The sequence below is a fragment of the Macaca fascicularis genome, chromosome 13, assembly GCF_037993035.2.
Source record: "Macaca fascicularis isolate 582-1 chromosome 13, T2T-MFA8v1.1".
NCBI classification, from domain to species: Eukaryota; Metazoa; Chordata; class Mammalia; order Primates; family Cercopithecidae; genus Macaca; species Macaca fascicularis.
The window spans coordinates 68,029,334-68,049,629 of record NC_088387.1 but is presented as its reverse complement, the minus strand read 5'-3'; the positions used below and the strand labels follow the sequence as shown (position 1 = coordinate 68,049,629).

General features: G+C 39.9%; 2 protein-coding genes across 5 annotated transcripts in view; one reads left to right on the top strand and one right to left on the bottom strand.

Annotated features, from left to right (window-relative positions):
* ERLEC1 (endoplasmic reticulum lectin 1) overlaps positions 1 to 17,384 on the top strand; it is a 33,167-nt gene extending 15,783 nt beyond the window's left edge. For 2 of the 3 annotated variants that reach the window (XM_005575895.3, XM_074011815.1), the window contains 6 exons: positions 5,519 to 5,680; positions 6,440 to 6,499; positions 10,467 to 10,591; positions 12,210 to 12,287; positions 12,531 to 12,606; positions 16,491 to 17,384. In XM_005575895.3, the coding sequence (XP_005575952.2) occupies positions 5,519 to 5,680; positions 6,440 to 6,499; positions 10,467 to 10,591; positions 12,210 to 12,287; positions 12,531 to 12,606; positions 16,491 to 16,562 (573 nt within the window). In that variant the 3' untranslated portion in view covers positions 16,563 to 17,384. The remainder of the gene's footprint in view (positions 1 to 5,518; positions 5,681 to 6,439; positions 6,500 to 10,466; positions 10,592 to 12,209; positions 12,288 to 12,530; positions 12,607 to 16,490) is intronic. The other variant, XM_045369343.2, reaches the window with a different exon arrangement.
* The window catches only part of LOC102121007 (probable G-protein coupled receptor 75), a 185,407-nt gene that overhangs the window by 134,439 nt on the left and 30,672 nt on the right, over positions 1 to 20,296 (bottom strand). The gene's annotated exons all lie outside the window — the stretch shown is intronic.

The following is a 20,296-nucleotide window of genomic DNA, read 5'->3' as shown; positions in this document are numbered from 1 at the left end:
ACTGCAGTCTCCGCCTCCCGAGTTCAAGTGATTCTCCTGCCTCTGCCTCCCAAAGTGCTGGGATCACAAGCGTGTGCCACCACACCCAGCCCTCCTTGACTTTCAGCATACTGTTTTCTTCTTCTCTTGCATTGTCTCCTCCCACCCCTTCTGCTCATGAACTTCTACTTATGCTTGAAGATGTGATTCCAATGTTACTTCCTTTAGAAATGAGCCAAAACTTCCAGTGGATTAACCCAGAAAGAGATAACTACTTCCTCTTCTGTGGTCTTGTATTTCATTCAGTCCTCCATCATAGCACTTACATGGCTAAGACTGGTTGTTTTACCTATGGGTGTTACATTAAACCAGAAGGCAGAGGAAACTAATACTTGGCTGCAAGGCTTGTTTCTTCCCTTCATCTTGAGTACTTTTGCAAAAGTATTACTGGACTCTCTGTGGATGTTGTGACCAACACTGTCATTCTGATGGGAGGAAAAGGTGATTAATTCCACAGTTTAATTTGAAATGCTATTTTAAAAGATTTGGGCTAGAATTTTCTTCTGGTCTTCCCTTTGATAGTAAAGTATACTGGCACATACTTAAAAGTTAGCTCAATCAAAATGCTTCATAAATCCCAGCTTTCATTACTCTTCGAGGAAAAAATGCCAGTTTACTTCTCTTTAAATAATGTGTTTAGTCTGGGCTTGGTGGCTCATGCCTATAATCCCAATACTTTGGGAGGCTGAGGCAGGAGGATCGCTTGAAGCCAGGAGTTGAAGACCAAACTAGGCAACTAAAACCCTGTCTCTACAAAAAATTTTTAAAAATCAGCCAGTGATATAAAAGTCGTGATAGCATATAGCTGTAGTCCCAGCTATTCAGCAGGCTGAAGTGGGAGGATCACTTGAGCCAAGGAATTCAAGGTTGCACTCAACCTGGGTAAAAAGGGTAAGACCCTATCTCAAAATTAATTATTTAATGTGTTTAATCTGCCAGTCGAGAAAAATTGAATTTTTTTAACCTACAGATGATAATGCTTTAAAAATATTCAGCAGAGGCCAGGCACATGGCCCACGCCTGTAATCCCAGCACTTTGGGAGGCTGAGGCAGGCAGATCACTTGAGGTCAGGAGTTCAAGACTAGCCTGGCCAACATGGAACCCCATCTCTACTAAAAATACAAAAAAATTAGCCAGGCACGGTAATGCATACCTGCAGTCCCAGCTACTTGGGAGGATGAGGCACAAGAATTACTCAAACCTGAGCAGCGGAGGTCACAGTGAGCCGAGATTGCACCACTGCACTCCAGCCTGGGTGACAAAGCAAGACTCCACCTCAACAAAAAAATAAAATAAAATAAAAATACTCAGCATTTTTTTTTTAATTTCTAATTTTTGTGGTACATAGCAGGTATATATATTTATGGAGTACATGAGATATTTTACATATACTCTTTTGTTGTTGTTGTTGTTGTTTTTGAGACAGAGTCTCACTCTTTCCCCTAAGCTGGAGTGCTGTGGCGAAGTCTTGGCTCACTGTGGCACGATCTTGGCTCACTGTAACCTTCATATCCAGGGTTCAAGTGCTTCTTGTGCCTTGGCCTCCTGAGTAGCTGGGACTCTAGGCATGTGCCACCTTGCCCAGCTAATTCTTATTTTGTTTTAGTAGAGACGGGGTTGTGCCATGTTGCCCAGGTGGGTCTCAAACTCCTGGCCTCAAGTGATCTGCTTACCTCAGCCTTCCACAGTGCTGGGATTTCAGGCATGAGCCACCACGTGTGACCAGGTACGTGAGATACTTTGATACAGATATGCAATGCATAATAATCACATCTTGGAGAATGAGGTATCCATCCCCTCAAGCATTTGTCCTTTGTGTTACAAACAATCCAATTATACTCTTTTAGTATTATTGACTATAGTCACCCTGTTGTTCTATCAAGTGGTAGGTCTTATTCATTCTAAGGGTTTTTTTTGTACCCATTAACCATCCCCACCTCCTCCACAACCTCCCACTACCCTTCCCAGCCTATGGTAACCATCCTTCTACTCTGTATCTCCATGGATTCAATTGTTTTGATTTTTAGATCCCATAAATAAGTGAGAACATGGGATGTTTTTCTCTGCCTGGCTTATTTAACTTAACATAATGATCTCCAATTCCATCCATGTTGTTGCAAATGACAGGATCTAATTTTTTTTTTTTTTTGGAGATGGAGTCTAACTCTTTTGCCCAGGCTGGAGTGCAGTGGTGCCATCTCCGCTCACTCCAACCTCTAACTGCCGGGTTCAAGTGATTCTCCTGCCTCAGCCTCCTAAGTAGCTGGGATTACAGGCGCCTACCACCATGCCCAGCTAATTTTTGTATTTTTCGTAGAGACGGGGTTTCACCATGTTGGGCAAGCTGGTCTCGAACTCCTGACCTCAGATGATCTGCCCACCTCAGCGTCCCAAAGTGCTGGGATTATAGGCGTGAGCTACCACACCCAGCAACAGGATCTTATTTTTATTTATGGCTGCATAGTACTCCATTGTATATATGTACCCTTTTTTTAAATATTTTTTTTAATAGAGAAAGGGTCTCGCTGTGTTGCCCAAGCTGGTTTCAAACTTCTGAGCTCAAGCACTCCTCCTGCCTTGTCCTCCCAAAGCGCTAGGATTACAGGTGTGAACCACTGCACCTGGGCAACCCTACATTTTCTTTATCCATTCATCTGTTGATGGACACTTAGGTTGTTTCCAAATGTTGGCTGTTGTGAACAGTGCTGCAACAAACATGGAAGTGCAGATACCTCTTCAGTATACTGATTTCCTTTCTTTTGGATATAGACCCAGAAGTGGGATTGCTGGATCTTACAATAACTCTATGTTTAGTTTTTTGAGAAAGCTCCAAACTGTTCTCTATAGTGTTTGTACTACTTTACATTCCCACCAACAGTGTACAAGGGTTCCCTTTCTCCACATCCTTGCTAGCATTTCTTATTGCCTGTCTTTTGGATAAAAGCCATTTTAACTGGAGTCAGATGACATCTCATTGTAGTTTTGATTTGCTTTTCTCTGATGATCAATGATGTTGATACTTAGTATCTTTAGGGTACATGTGCCATATGAAAATCTTAGTTGATACTGTAGGATGAGTAGTTACTTAAAACTGATCATCTTTATTTCGGAATCACTTTTCTATAAATCTGTTACACATAACTTTTCTTTTGAAAATGTGTATTTGGCATATGGTTTGCCTCGTAAGTGTGAGGTCAGCGTTTACCATACAGATAAAGAATTTTTTTCTTTTATAAACAAAAATACAAATCTGGCTATCAGAGTTTTGGTTTGATGTTCTGCCTATTATATTAATTGAGAGATTACTGGACTATTAGCAGTCCATTTAATGAATTTTCTACTCTATTATATAAACTACCATCCTATTTTTATTAGAATAATTTTCCTTAAAAATGAAAATGGATGTTCTGTACAGAAGTAGTAATAAAAGGTCATGCTTCTATTCTTGCTACCTCTTCCCCTTATCTCAGCTTCTGGTTTCACTATGCAGCATTATTGTTTTTCTTCATTAACCTTAACAGAGGGTTCGTGTAACCCCAGGTTATTAGTTTAGTCTGTTAGACCCTTACTCCTTTGGAGTAATGGCTATATTTGCTTGATTTTTAATACTGAGCACCTAAAATAATGCCAAAATATAGTAGGCTCTGAACGTGGAAAAAGGTATACAATACAGTTCAAAGACCTTTCAAAAAATAAGACAACATCTTGACAGTCCTTGTTTTTCCTAATATTGGGAGGAAGAGAGAGTAAGTTCATTGCTTTCTGGAGTAACTGTCCACTGACTCCTACAAGCTGAAATAGAAGCAAAAGAACCATAGTTGGTTAACGGTAACTACAGCAAGTGAAAAAGGAGACATAGTATCCACCATATATTTATTGGGAACCCATGTACTATCTAAATTTTTATAAATTATTCATTTATAATTGGTGCACTCACTTTTTAAATTCTGGTCTAGATTCATTTCCTTGCCAGTCAATACCCATTTAACCACCAGATCCTAATGTATTAACCTCTTTAATAATAGCTATCCTTTTCTCTACATCCAACCCTGTCACTCCCTTACTTTAGATTCTCTTCATCTCTCACCTGGGTTACTGTAACTCCTAACTTGACTCTCTCCCTCTAGATTTGTCCCTACTATTCCTTCTTCCTTGCCACTGCTGAAGTAATACTTAAAAATATCATCACAGCACATCTTTGCCTAAATCCTATAAAATAATGTCCAAATATCTCAGCATTTACTTTTCTACCATATATACTAAAAAATATCATCACAGCACATCTTTGCCTAAATCCTATAAAATAATGTCCAAATCTCTCAGCATTTACTTTTCTACCATATAGCACCTGCTTATCTCTTTAGTTTTAAATATCACACCCCCACATCTTTGGTTTTACCTCTTCCTCAAGTCTATATGCATATATACACACACAGTCACAGAACACACAGATAAACACATAAATCACAAATTATTATTCATGTTTCAAGAATTGATTGAGGGTTTTTCTCTTTGTGAAGTCTTCATATTTCAGTTCTTAGTCAAAGCCTATTTGAGCCACCTCTTCCTCTCTGAGTCTCCTGTTCTCTGCACCCTTATTGCCTTTTTTTTTTTCTTTGAAACACAGTCTCGCTCTGTCACCCAAGCTGGAGTGTAGTGGTGTGAACTCAGCTCACTGCAACCTCCACCTCCCAGGTTCAAGAGATTCTCATGCCTCAGCTTCCCAAGTAGCTGGGATTACAGGCATGCTGCTGTTATATTTTAATAATTGTAACTAATATGCATATTTATTCGAACCCAGCTCTCTTTACCCTGTTTGTTCTTCTTTATTTACCCTTAGTGACCACATTTTCCAAAACCAATGTAGGGACACAGAGCTTAGCAAGTAGAGCAAAGTACTTATTAAGAAAAATGAAACAAGGTTGGGTGCGGTGGCTCATGCCTATAATCCCAGCACTTTGGGAGGCCAAGGTGGGCAGATCACCTGAGATCAGGATGAAACGAGCCTGACCAACATGGTGAAACCCCATCTGTACTGAAAAAAAAAAATATGCCAGGTGTGGTGGCAGGCTCCTGTAATCCTAGCTACTTGGGAGGCTGAGGCAGGAGAATTGCTTGAACCCAGGAAGCAGAGGTTGCAGTGAGCTGAGACCGCACAACTGCACTCCAGCCTGGGCGACAGAGCAAGACTCCATCTCAAAAATAAAGAAAAGAAGAAGAATGAGACAAAATATATGAAATGGAAATTATCCCTTAATGTTTAGGATGGTCCTAACTGATAGATGGAACTAACATTCGTCTAGAGCTTTCCCTATGCTAAGTGCTGCAAAGTCCATTACCTTAAAATGTATTAAAATCAAGTGGACAATTTATTTTTCAAATTTTCTGCAGTTTAAAAATAATAACTTAAGCCATAACTGAAAAAAAAAAATTAAGTGTGGCATGGAAACCCTTAAAGATGTGTGTGTTTAATTTTAGGAAGATTTGCAATCAACAAAAGAAGAGAGATTTCCAGCGATCCACAAGTCCATTGGTATTGGCTCTCAGCCAATCCTCACTGTTGGGACAACCCACATATCCAAATTGACAGATGACCAGCTCATAAAAGAGTTTCTTAGTGGTTCTTACTGCTTTCATGGGGTGAGAAGTAAATCTTCCATTTAAATATTTATTTTACAACTTTACCTGCCAGGTATGGTCATTGGTGCATCAACAGCACTGAAAAGGATTTTTTTCTATAGAGAAATGACAGGATCCTGTCATCCTCAAAGAACATTTTCTTTCTGCAGTCTCATTTCCCCACGTGTCTATAATCTAATCCATAGCTTTTATGTTCTTTATTTCACAAGGTAAAAATTTGACCTTTTCTCTGGCAATCATATGTGATTCTTGTTGATTGCTAGAACGAGCATGTGATTGTATATCCCACATTTTGGTTCTGTAGCAATCACATTTCAAACTAGAATTAACATCTCCCTTTAAAAAAAAAAAAAAAATTAGAGACAGGGTGTCACTATGTTACCCAGGCTGATCTCAAACTCCTGGGCTCAAGCAATCATCCTGCCTCAGCCTCCCAAAGTGCTGGGATTACAGGTGTGATCTACTGCACCCAGCCAACATCTCCCTTTACAAAGTTAAAAATTTTGACCCTGACTATTAGCACCAGTGGGAAATACAGTTACTAATGGAATTTTTGTTTTATTGTATTTAAAATTTTACCAAGATAGTGCATATTCTCTGTATTTGTCTTTAATTTCTCAGTAATGTTTTGTTTTAATATTCAGCCGTACTATTGCTTTTACAGGTTTTAAAAATAACATGTATTTCTATTGCTATCATGTGGCATTATTGAGAGAGGCCCAGTGCTTAACTTGATCTAATATGTTTTCTTTTTTTTAGGGTGTTGGTTGGTGGAAATATGAATTCTGCTATGGCAAATATGTACATCAATACCATGAGGTATAGAATAGCATTTATATGTCATTCTACCACTAGATGGTTTAAAGTTTTAAAAATCTATTGTAGAAAAAAAAGGGGGAATGGTGTAACTTTTAATTATGAGATGATTTTAATATGATTAGTATAATCAAAGTATCTCCAAATTTTGGAAAATAGAACATTTGGCGTTAACCAAATCGGTAACCTTAAAGTGATATTGCTTATTAATTACTTACATGCTTGTATTACTATGAGCCTAGTAGAATAATGAGCTGTTGTGGCTATACCTCTTTAGCTTTGATCAAGAAATTAATCATTCTTATAACTCATCTTTAAATTAAGAAAATGAATTATCCGGGAGTGGTGCTGCACGCCTGTAATTCTAGCTACTCAGGAGGCTGAGGTGGGAGGATCACTTGAACTTGGGAGGCGGAGGAGGTTGCAGTGAGCCAAGACTGCAACACAGCACTCCAGCCTGGGTGACAGAGTGAGACTCCATCTCAAAAAAATAATTAAGAAAATGAGGCCGGCACGGTGGCTCACACCTATATTCCCAGCACTTTAGGAGGCCAAGGTGGGCTGATCACCTGAGGTCAGGAGTTCCAGACCAGCCTGGCCAACATGGTAAAACCCCATCTCTACTACTAAAAATACAAAAATTAGCCAGGTGCATGCCTGTAATTCCAGCTACTTGGGAGGCTGAGGCAGGAGAATCACTGGAACCTGGGAGGCAGAGGTTGCAGTGAGCCAAAATCATGCCACTGCACTCCAGTTTGGGCAACAGAGCGAGACTCTGTCTCAAAAAAGCGAGACTCCTCAAAAAAACAAAAAAGAAAGAAAATAAATGGTAAGATCATACATTGTCGCTAGGGTTACAAAAATTGGGTAAATACAGCAAGTTTCTCAGCCAAAAGAATAAGATACCCTGGGCCAGGCATAGTGGCTCATGCCTGTAATCTAAACGCTTTGGGAGGCCAAGGCAGGAGGATCACTTGAGGCCAGGAGTTCAAGACCAGCCTGAGCAAGAGAGCAAAATCCCATCTCTACAAAAAATTTTAAAAATGTTTAAAAAAGAAAATACCATATCATCTAAGTTTAAAATAAGTTTTAAGATTAAACTTTTTGAGTTCTTATTCTTACTTTTATTTATAGTTTTATAACTCAGCATATTTTCCCATACTTGAGCTAGCCTGCTTAAATTCTGAGGTTCAAGTTCCAATTATGTTATTTGCCCTACTTATACTTTGTTTAGTAAAGTAAGCTGCTAGGTATTGAAGACAAGCTTTAATTAATGAGTATGAACCTAGCTGCTTTAAAAGGCCATTTTTATTATCTAAAAAAGAAAGTAATACCCAAAATAGAAAAGTGTGTATTTGCCCACTCATAATGTTTTGAACTGATCTCAAATTCCAAGATAGATCATACTGGGACAGATTGTCAGTTCACCTTCCACATTTACATCTTCCAAAATGAATGAGACATCAATAGACTAGGATGTGTTGGGTTTGTTTTTTGTTTTGTTTTGTTTTCACTTAAACCTAAGGGGTTTCATTTAGGTATTCTTTCCATTTATTCCTGCTACTTTGCAGATGTTTGTTTTTTTAATAACAGTACAGAAAAAGGGTATCATCAAACTACAACCCTTATAATACCTGATAAGTTTCTTAAAGAAATGTATGCCAGAAATTTTAAATGAGAAGTATCTGTCTCCTCTGCCATCATACCACTTCTTAAAAAAGTTTAACTACTGTTAACATTTTCATTGCCCTCCACCAAAAAAAAAAATGCATATGTATAGATGTTGGTATAACTTTTTTATTTATAGAGAAGGGATCATGCACTGTTCTGCCACTTGTTCTTTTCACTTAGTATCTTGGAGATTGCTCCATGTCAGCAACACTCAATTTCACTCTTTTCAGCAGGTACAGAGGATTATGTCTGTACCACAGTGTATTTAACCAGACCTCTGCTAATGGACGTTTAAGTTGTTTCCAGTTTTTGCTGTGATATGTTTTAGTCAACATTTAAAAATAGTTCTGTTGCTATACTTTTGCAAGTATATTCATAAGGGACATTTCTGTCAACAGACTTCCTTGGTCAAAGTATCTGCATACTGGAAAATTGCCTTCCAGAGTTAGACCAGTTTACACTCCCATAAACAATGGCTACATTCTTATACACTTGCCAACACTAGGTTTTATGAAACTTATTTTAGCCAAGGTTTTATAACCTGGAACTTTCTAGGGAACTGTGTTTGGTATTTAGAGAGATACTAAAAGTAATAGTAACTAGCAAATAGGGTGCTTACTGTATGCCAGGCACTATGTACTTTACACATATTCTTTTAATATTCATAACAACCTTAAGAAGTGGTTGTTATTCCAAGATGAGGAAACAGAAATAAAGGTTCAATAACTTGCCTAAGGTCAAATAGTTAGTAACTGGGGAAACTAGAATTCAGACCCAGGCAGTCTGGCTCCATATCCAACCTCTTAAACACTTCACTTCGCGGCTCTAATTTCGGCCTATCCAGGAACTTATTCTAGTAGCTAAAACCAAATGTTATTAGCTATCTCTTAAATTAGGCACTAAGCTCTACTGGGCATTGGCCCTGCTTGTTTTCTTTGCCACCATAGGGGTTTTTTGTTTTGGTTTGGTTTGGTTTGGTTTGAGATGGAGTTTCCCTCTTATTGCTCAGGTTAGAGTGCAATGGCGCAATCTTGGCTCACTGCAACCTCTGCCTCCTGAGTTCGAGCGATTCTCCTGCCTCAGCCTCCCGAGTAGCTGGGATTATGGGCATGTGCCAGCACGCCCGGCTAATTTTGTATTTTTAGTAGAGTAGTTTCTCCATGTTGGTCAGGCCGGTCTTGAACTCCCGACCTCAGGTGATTTCACCCGCCTCAGCCTCCCAATATGCTGGGATTACAGGTGTGAGCCTCCGTGCCCAGCCAAGGGTTTTTAATTCTACTAACCAGATATCTGTTAGTGCCCAGCATGGTTGTCTGGCATACACTGTGAAGAAAGAAATCAAAGGAATGCAAGGAGGTAGGAAGGAAAAGGAAGAAGAAAGAAGGAAGGATGTCCACATATAAGACAGTATGTAGTTAGTGTTTAAAAAAATAATAAAAGGCTGGGCGCGGTGGCTCAAGCCTATAATCCCAGGCCGAGACGGGCGGATCACGAAGTCAGGAGATCGAGACCATCCTGGCTAACCCGGTGAAACCCCGTCTCTACTAAAAATACAAAAAACTAGCCGGGCGAGGTGGTGGGCGCCTGTAGTCCCAACTACTCGGGAGGCTGAGGCAGGAGAATGGCGTGAACCCGGGAGGCGGAGCTTGCAGTGAGCTGAGATCCGGCCACTGCACTCCAGCCTGGGCGGCAGAGCGAGACTCCGTCTCAAAAAAAAAAATAATAATAATAATAATAATAATAAAAGTAGGATGGGAAAAGGGGTTTCTGGATAGACAATTTCTATAGAGAAATAAGTATGGTACCAAATGAATAGTGAAAGATCAGTATAACATTGCATAGGATGAAGTTAGGCTGCGGTGGAAGAGATAGAGGCCAAAGATTGAATTAAGAATTGCAGTAGTATGCGATAGTATTATCTAGGTATGAGAGATTAAACCCTTGGTTGTGGGGTGAGTTGCTGTCAGTGAAAAAGTAGAGGAAGAGTCTAAAGCTGAAAAATCTCCAGGAAAGAACTGATGGGACTGATCTGTAGAAGAGAAAAGAGATAGAAGAGCCAATAATAACTACATTTAGAGCTAGCGTGACTAGAAATTAGTTACGTTATTCAGAGAAGCAAGGAATAAAGAAGATAATGTACTTAAATTTCCACTCATTGAATTCGACTAATATCATTACACCTAAATATAGATCCACTGTGCAGATAAAGACTAGCCTACAAGAAGGTCAGGTCATCAGCATAAATATCTACTTGATGATATCAAGCATGCATTATCACAAATATTTTTTCCTGTGTTAGGACAAGGATAGTGGGAAAACCTCTGTGGTTGTCGGGACATGGAACCAAGAAGAGCATATTGAATGGGCTAAGAAGAATACTGCTAGAGCTTATCATCTTCAAGATGATGGTACCCAGACAGTCAGGTAAAGATTCACTTTACTTGCCTTTGTAGCTAATTAGTAGAATTTCTAAAACTCAAAATATTGAAAAACAAAAAAATTCAAACATTTAAGTAAAATCCCTGGTTAGTTTTTTTCAAGGGACATCTTTTAGGTTAGTTTTCTTTTCTTGGGGAAGCAACACAGTGTAATAGTTGAGAGCACAGTCCTTGGAGTCACACTACCTGGATTCAAATGCTGGCTCATCACTTCCTACCTTGGAGAAATGACAGAATCTTTTTTCTGTCACTTTTGGTGTCTAATGGTATTTGCCTCTTACAATTATTGTGTCATTTAAGAGGTAATTTATGTAAAGGAGAATGCCTGACAATAGCATGCAATAAACCTGGGCTGCTGCCTTTAACAATGGGGGTAGTACATTAATGAGAGTGGTGGTGGTGTTAGTAACAATGACTCAATTCTGTTAGAACTGAGGCTATTTTTTAAAAACTACCTCACATCTGTTTTAGGATATATGAGTATATCTTGTCAAAACACCAGTAAGTTAATCTCATTTCCCAAGAATAACTACACTTTAGCTTTTCTTGTAGACTTTTACTCAGTATGTTTTAAATTATTCTTTCTTGTTCCTTCTTGGGTATTACCTTTTCCTTCCTAAAACAGATGATTTGGATTGTTTTCAGAGTGTACTGACTTTTTGGGCTGATCAGAGTCAAAGTCAGCAAAATTAAAACATAGACATTTAATTATTATACTAAACAGATTGATTTCTCTTATCCTTGTAGGTATATGTTTTATGTGAAAACAGTTGTGGTATCATGTACAATATATGTTGAAGCATGAGTGTTAGACTGGTAAAATGAAGCTTTTCTTTGGATCCTGCTCATTTGAGATTGACAGTTTGGCCTAGGCTTTGTCTCCTATACTACAGTGCCTAACGTACAGTATTTTAATGGGAGTAGCTTGATGGAGGACGGAAGCAAAGAACTGTTTCACAAAACAATATAGTGGGCTAGGGAAACTGATAACTTTAAAACAATTTTTTAAAGGGATCTAACCATAATTATTTGTATACAAATAAATAATATGCAAGCTGAAAATAATCATTATTAACTAAGCCAGTATGAAGTTTCTCTCTCTTATATTCTCTTTATAGAATCCAAGAGACTGCCTCTGTGAGATAACCCTAAAAATACTCTTTTAAAGAATATAGTCAGGCCGGGCGCGGTGGCTCAAGCCTGTAATCCCAACACTTTTGGGAGGCCGAGATGGGCGGATCACGAGGTCAAGAGATCGAGGCCATCCTGGCTAACACGGTGAAACCCCGTCTCTACTAAAAAATACAAAAAACTAGCCGGGCGAGGTGGCGGCGCCTGTAGTCCCAGCTACTCGGGAGGCTGAGGCAGGAGAATGGCGTAAACCCGGGAGGCGGAGCTTGCAGTGAGCTGAGATCTGGCCACTGCACTCCAGCCCGGGAGACAGAGCAAGACTCTGTCTCAAAAAAAAAAAAAAGAATATAGTCAGGTTTATTTTTTAGCTAATGTTAAACTGATCCCTCTAACCATCTTCTCACCTTACCCATTACAATTATTCTATTAGTGAGATTTTAGTTTAATAAAACTTGTGTGTTTCTCTGATTCAGGATGGTGTCACATTTTTATGGAAATGGAGATATTTGTGATATAACTGACAAACCAAGACAGGTGACTGTAAAACTAAAGTAAGTTAGACCATCAAATCATGCTATATGCCTTTTTCTTTTACCTGCTTCCTATGGACAAAAGTTTTATGTAAACAAAAAGTATAATTATGAATAATTACGAAAGTATACTATTTAAATTATTGATAAAATTGTATTAAATCATACAGGATCCACTTGAATGGGATTTTTAAGAGTACAGCTATTAGCAGTGATCTCACTTTAAATGATTTGGGCAATACCTTAAAGTTCTCTCTGTTTTAGGTGTAAAGAATCAGATTCGCCTCACGCTGTTACTGTATATATGCTAGAGCCTCACTCCTGTCAATATATTCTTGGGGTAAGTTAAAAAGAAAATAATCAAAAATTCAATTTTGAGCCTTGTGTTAATTTTTCTTTTTTTTCTTTTTTTTTTTTTTCTTTTTGAGACAGAGTCTTGCTCTGTGGCTCAGGCTGGAGTGCAGTGGCATAATCTCGGCTCACTGCAACCTCTGCCTCCTGGATTCAAGCGATTCTTCTGCCTCAGCCCCCTGTGTAGCTGGGATTACAGGCACGCACCACCACGTCCAGCTAATTTTTGTATTTTTAGTAGAGACGGGGTTTCACCATGTTGGCCAGGCTGGTCTCAAACTCCTGACTTCTGGTTATCCACCCGCCTCAGCCTTGCAAAGTGCTGGGATTACAGGTGTGAGCCACTGCGCTCGGCCGCCATGTTATAATTTTTTGCATTAAATTTAGGCAGGACCTTCAGTAGTCTCCAAGGCTTAATATGGCCCACATACCACTTGTGTAGTAGTTGACATGGTTTTTTGTGACTTTTTTTTTTTTTTTTTTTTTTTTGAGACGGAGTCTCGCTATGTCGCCCAGGGTGGAGTGCAGTGGCCGGATCTCAGCTCACTGCAAGCTCCGCCTCCCGGGTTTTTACGCCATTCTCCTGCCTCAGCCTCCCGAGTAGCCGGGACTACAGGCGCCCACCACCTCGCCCGGCTAGTTTTTTGTATTTTTTAGTAGAGACGGGGTTTCACCATGTTAACCAGGATGGTCTCGAACTCCTGACCTCGTGATCCGCCCGTCTCGGCCTCCCAAAGTGCTGGGATTACAGGCTTGAGCCACCGCGCCCGGCCTGTGACATTTTTTATTGAGAGACAATTTACATGAAATAAAATCCACAGATATTAAGTGTTGAGCGTGAAAAGTTTTGACAATTATATATACCCATGTAACTATCACCCAAAACAAGATATGTCACTGCAGAAAGTTCTCTCATACTCCCTTCCAGTAAACACCACTTAGCCTTGCTCAAAGATACTCCTTTCTGATTTATGACATTGTAGATTAGTTTTGTCTGTTTTTTGGATTCCACATGAATGGAATCATATAGTATATAATATTTTTGTGCCTGAAGTCTTTGACTAAGTGTAACACTTTTTGTTTGGTGTTGTGTTATTTTTTTCCTATTGATACATAGTATTTGTATATGTTTATGGGTTACATATGATACTTTGTTACATCCATAGAATGTGTAGTGATCCAGTCAGGGTATTCAGAATATTCATCACCACAAGCATTTATTATTTCTATGTGTTGAGAACATTTCAGGTCCTCACTTCTCAACACGTCTTAACAGAGGTCTCGATATTAACTTTGTATTTGTATTGCACGTATTTTTTTCTCTGTCTGTGGCTTGCCTATTCATTTTTCTTTCTTTTTTTTTTTTTTTAAATACAGATAGAGTCTTGCCATATTGGCCATGTGGGTCTCAAACTCCTAGACTCAAGCGATCCTCCCACCTTGGCCTCCCAAAGTGCTGGGATTATAGGCTCAGCCACCACACAGGCTGGAATGCAGTGGTGCAATCTTGGCTCACTGTAGTCTCTGCCTTCCAAGTTTAAGCAATTCTTGTGCCTCAGCCTTCCAGGTAGCTGGGACTATAAGCATGCACCACCATGCCTGGCTGATTTTGGGGTTTTGGTTTTTTTTTTTTTGAAATGGAGTCTCACTCTGTCACCCAGGCTGGAGTGCAGTGGCACGATCTCGGCTCACCACAACCTCCGTCCGCCTCCTGGGTTCAAGCAATTGTCCTGCCTCTGCCTCCCCAGTAGCTGGGATTACAGGCATATGGTACCACATGCGGCTAATTTTTGTATTTTTAGTAGAGACAGGGTTTCACCTTGTTGGCCAGGCTAGTCTCCAACTCCTCACCTCAGGTGATCTGCCCGCCTCGGCCTCCCAAATTGCTGGGATTACAGTGTGAGCCACTTGCACCCAGCCCCATTTTCTTACTAATGTCTTTTGGTGACCAAAAATTTTTTATTTCATGAAATTCAATTATCATTTATTCCTCTTTAATAGCTAATGCTTTTTGTGTTCTAAGAAATTTTTATGGGCCGGGCGCGGTGGCTCACGCCTGTAATCCCAGCACTTTGGGAGGCCGAGGCGGGCAGATCACGAGGTCAGGAGATCGAGACCATCCTGGCTAACATGGTGAAACCCCGTCTCTACTAAAAATACAAAAAAATTAGCCGGGTGCGGTGGCGGGCACCTGTAGTCCCAGCTACTTGGGAGGCTGAGCCAGGAGAATGGCGTGAACCCGGGAGGCAGAGCTTGCAGTGAGCCAAAATCGCTCCACTGCCCTCCAGCCTGGGCAACAGAGCAAGACTCCGTCTCAAAAAAAAAAAAAAAAGAAATTTTGACTACCCCAAAATCATGAAAATGTTCTCCTGTATTTCCTTCTAAAGACTATGGTTCTACCTTTGATTATCTAATGCTTAAATGTGGTTTTCTCTGTATTTATCTTGCTTGGAGTTCACTGAGCTTCTTGGATTTGTGGGTTGATATATTTCATCAATTTGGGGAAATTTTTGGACATTTTCTCCTCAAAGATTTATTCTGCTCTATTCTTTTTCTCCTCTATTTCTGATACTCCAGTAAGACATATTAGTATAAAATTATCCCAAAATGTCAGACACTCCTTTATTCACACTTTTCTTCCTTTGTTTCAATTTGGGTCATTTCTATTAAGCTCTCTTCAAACTTGTTAATTCCTCTGCTGTGTCCATTCCAGTGAATGAATTTATCACTGACGTATTTTTTATCTCTTAACATTTCTACTTGGTTCTTTTTGTTTGTTTGTTTTTTATTTCTTTTTCTTTTTTTTTTTTTTTTTTTTTTTGAGACGGAGTCTCGCTCTGTCGCCCAGCCCAGGCTGGAGTGCAGTGGCGCGATCTCGGCTCACTGCAAGCTCCGCCTCCCGGGTTCACGCCATTCTCCTGCCTCAGCCTCCCGAGTAGCTGGGACTACAGGCGCCCACAACCGCGCCCGGCTAATTTTTTGTAATTTTTAGTAGAGACAGGGTTTCACCGTGGTCTCGATCTCCTGACCTTGTGATCCGCCCGCCTCGGCCTCCCAAAGTGCTGGGATTACAGGCGTGAGCCACCGCGCCCGGCCTGTTTTTTATTTCTTTCTCTTTTTTTTGAGATGGAATCTTGCTCTGTCGCCCAGGCTGGAGTGCGGTGGCACAATCTTGGCTCACTGCAACCTCTGCCTCCTGGGTTCAAGGGATTGTCCTGCCTCAGCCTCCCCGGTAGCTGGGACTACAGGCGTGTGCCACCACGCCCAGCTAATTTTTTGTATTTTTAGTAGAGACGCGGTTTCACTGTGTTAGCCAGGATGGTCTCGATCTTATGACTTCATGATCCGCCCGCCTCGGCCTCCCAAAGTGCTGGGATTACAGGTGTGAGCCACCGCGCCCAGCCTCCACTTGGTTCTTTTTTATCTCTGCTGAAATTTCCTATCTGGTCGTGCATGTTTTCTTCATCATGTTTATTATAATTATTATAACATCTGATAATTTCAACATGTATTCCATCTTTGGGTTACATTTTTCTTTACCTTTTATTTTAAATACACTTAATTATTTTGCCATAATGTTCTATCATTTTTGTTGTCTAAAATCTAGCTATGTATTCCTGTCTTATTCCTGTCCTTTGTTCCTTTTCCCTCCCCTGCTTGTTTAAAAATATTTTCTCCACTTGTCTGATATTCTGTATGGATGACTAAAAGTTGTTTTTCAAGAAGCTTAATTTGTAGAAATAATGTTGGATGTTTATCTAAAACAAGGACTCATGCTTCTAGCAAATATAACTACATGTATCCATTCAGCAGAATAGTACTGAAAAGTATTCAGCTTAGCAACTTTTTAATGGCTTTGTTCTTCTTCTTTAGGTTGAATCTCCAGTGATCTGTAAAATCTTAGATACAGCAGACGAAAATGGACTTCTTTCTCTCCCCAACTAAAGGATATTCAAGTTAGGGGAAAGAAAAGATCATTGAAAGCCATGATAATTTCTGTCCGACCGTGTCTCATTATAGAGTTCTCAGCCATTGGACCTCTTCTAAAAGATCGTATAAAATGACTCTCAAACACTTTGTGAATATATATGTGTATATAAGAGGTTATTGATAAACTTCTAAGGCAGACATTTGTCTCGCTCTTTTTCATTTTTATTGTGTCTTATAAACTGATTGTTTTTCTTGCTTGGATACTGTGATTCCAAAATAAATCTCATCCAAGCAAGTTAGAGTCCAGCCTAATCAAATGTCATAATTGTTGTACCTATTGAAAGTTTTTAAATAATAGATTTATTATGTAAATTATAATGTATATAACTAGCTAATGAAGTAAAATTCATGAAGAAAGAAATTGATAGGTTTAAATGAGAGACCATGTAAAATATGTAAATTCTAGTGCCTGAAATCCTTTCAACAGATTTTTATATAGCAACTGCTCTCTGCAAGGTGTTAAAGTAGAAACTGGGCACATGGTAGAGGCTCACATGGGAGTTGTCCTCACCCTTGTTAATCTTAAGAAACTCTTATTTATAATAGGTTGCTTCTCTCTCAGAACTTCTATCTATTTCTTTTTTCTTCTTATGTTTACTCTCAGAGTATCTATCTGATGTAGACAGTTGGTGATGCTTCTCTGAGACTCAGAATGGTTTGCTCTAACAAAACACTGTGCTGTCTATCCCTTGTACTTGCCTACTGTAATATAGATTTCACTTCTGAACAGTTTACAGCACAATATTTATTTTAAAGTGAATAAAATGTCCACAAGCAGTGTTGTCATGTAGTCAATGGCAGATTATGAAATTCCTTTATTTTTTCCATTATCCTGTTGTACACATTTTAAACATACATATCTGAACAAGAACAGAAAAGGGTCATAAGAGTGTTTTCCTCCTTTTCAGTAGTTCTGGCCAAAGATAGTTTAAGAAAAGGCTAATATAATTGACTATTTTAGGGTTATTTATAGATTTTAGTAGGAAGCAGCACATAGAGAAAGAGCATGAACTTTGAATTCAGACCTAGGTCAAAATCCTTTTTTTCTTCTCTCTCTCTATCCAGAGATGGGGCTGCTCAGGCTGCTCTGAACCCCTGGGCTCAAGCAGTTTTCCCACCTCAGCCTCCCGGATAGCTGGGACTACCAGGCACACGCCAACAAGACCAGTGCAAAATCCTCTCTTTAACTTACTGTGTACAAGAGAGGAAAAACCAAACACACCCAATACAGCACAGAACACTAGGTCACGAAAATGTGTGGTTTTACTTCTTCACGCCAACCAATTTTCTGACACCAGTTGGGTGTCCTACAGTTCAGTTCAGTTCTGACACTCGTCTACTTGGAGTTGACATCAGACCCACAAGTAAAGGACTCAGTTGCACAACACTGCTTTTGCTTACTTCAGATGCCAATTGCAAGTCTGGGCATCTAGTACTTTTGACCAACCAGCTATAAATCAGGGGTTCCATGACTCCCTTTTTGGGTTTAATAATTTGCTAGAATGCCTCACAGAATTAAAGGAAACACTTCACTTATGTTTACCAGTTTATCATAAAGGATACAATTCAGGGACGGCCAGATGGAAGAGCTGCATAAGGCAAGGTATGGCAGGGTGGGAGGCAAGGGGGTGCCTGCAGACCTTCTAGGCTTCCTCTGGGCATGCCACTCCCCCAACACTAGATTCGGGAACCTGGAAGCTCATCAGATCCCAAGAGTTACAGAGTTTGATTTTCAGACCCCCCTCCCTCTTTCCTTCCCCGAGGTCAATAGGTGGGTCTGAAAGTTCCAACGGCTAATCAGTCACTTGGTCTTTGTAGTAAGCCATGATAATCGGGATGTAGTAAGCCACATCCTGAGGCTATCTAGGGGCTCCGCCTAAGTAACCTCATTAACATAAACTATCCAGCATAAATTCTATCCAGATAGCAATAGGGTGATCAAAAAGGGCTCCTTACAGGTAAGACAGTCCCATCACTTGGGAAGTTCCTAGGGTTTTAGGAGCTCTGTGTTAAGAACCTGAGACAAACACCAAATTTCTTCTTATAACACATACTAGCTATGTGATCCTAGACATGTCAGTGAATGTCTTTTAGTCTCTCTCCCTCTTTTGTGAAGAGAATACTTACTTCATAAAGTGGTTATATCAGTGCATGAATTTTACTGTGTGTAAAAAGTCTTGTCCAGTACTTGATACCAGTATGTGTTAACTTCCTTTTATTGGCGTTTGTCTCCTGTTAACATAAGAAGATCAAAGCCATTAAAATACTTTTTTTTGAGATGGAGTCTCGCTCTGACGACCAGGCTGGAGTGTAGGGGCACAATCTCAGCTCACCACAACCTCTGCCTCCTGGGTTCAAGCGATTCCTTTGTCTCGGCCCGCTGCGTAGCTGGGATTACAGGCGTATGCCACCATGCCCGGCTAGTTTTTGTATTTTTGTATAGATGGGGTTTTGCCATGTTGGCCAGACTGGTCTCAAACCCCTGACCTCAAGTAATCTGCCCTCCTTGGCCTCCCATAAGTGCTGGGATTACAGGCGTGAGCCATCACACCAGGCCAAAATTCATTTCTTTAATGAATTACGGAATCATTATATCAATTAGTTAAAATAACATAACTACCCTCATATTTAGTATCGGTGATAGGAGAGGGAGTTAATTAGTTCAGTGCCAGAAGATACGTTTAGAATATATAGAACAAATTCTGTCTTAGAAGAGGGGAAAAAATCATCTTTTAAAAACTGTACTGGAATAGTTTACTAGGGAAGAGTCTCAAAAACAATTCATTATTTTAAAATGAAAAAGATTTTATATGAATGAGTCAGGCTTCTAGTTGAGTACATGCCTAGCTACTCAGTAGGCTGACGCTGGAGGATGGCTTGAGCCCAGGAGTTAAAGGCTGTACTGCACGATGGCACCTGTGAATAGCCACTGCACTCCAGACTGGGTGACATGGCAAGACCCAGTCTCAACAAAAAAATAGTTCTCTGTCTTAACTAACACAGCTCAAACTTCTTTGAGGGTAGGTGCTAGTCCAGGTATCTCCATATCTGTTTTAAATCTTGAGTCCCCTATCAGTATATCAGTAGTCTTTGAAATCTCATTTGCTCTCCAGCTTACTTGCTACTAACTCTGTGATACAATCATTCTGTATAAGCAGGCTGAATTGCTAATAGGGAAGGGAAATGGCTCAGCTATAATGTGTCTAATGCATTTTGAGAAGTCTATCTTGTCTCTATTAAAGCCGGTGCTATCCCACACCTAAATCAGATTTTTTTTTTTTTTTTTTTTTTTTTTTTGAGACGGAGTCTCGCTCTGTCACCCAGGCTGGAGTACAGAGCCACCACACCCAGCTAATTTTTGTATTTTTAGTAGAGACAGGGTTTAACCATGTCGGTTGGGCTGGTCTCAAACTCCTGACCTCATGATCCGCTCACCTCAGCCTCCCAAAGCGCTGGGATTACAGGCGTGAGCCACTGCTCCCAGCCAACCAGACTCTTAAGACAGGGCCTAAGAATCTGTATTTTAAATAAACATAGCAAGTGATTCTCTTGGTTAAATAAATTCTCCAGTGATTGAGAATTGTTGATGGGGACTTCACTAACTACTAGCCCTCCTGTCTCCAGGTGAGGGTTTCAGGGAAATAATTAGTAGTTCATCTTTACAAGAAGGATGTGACATGGAAACTGTT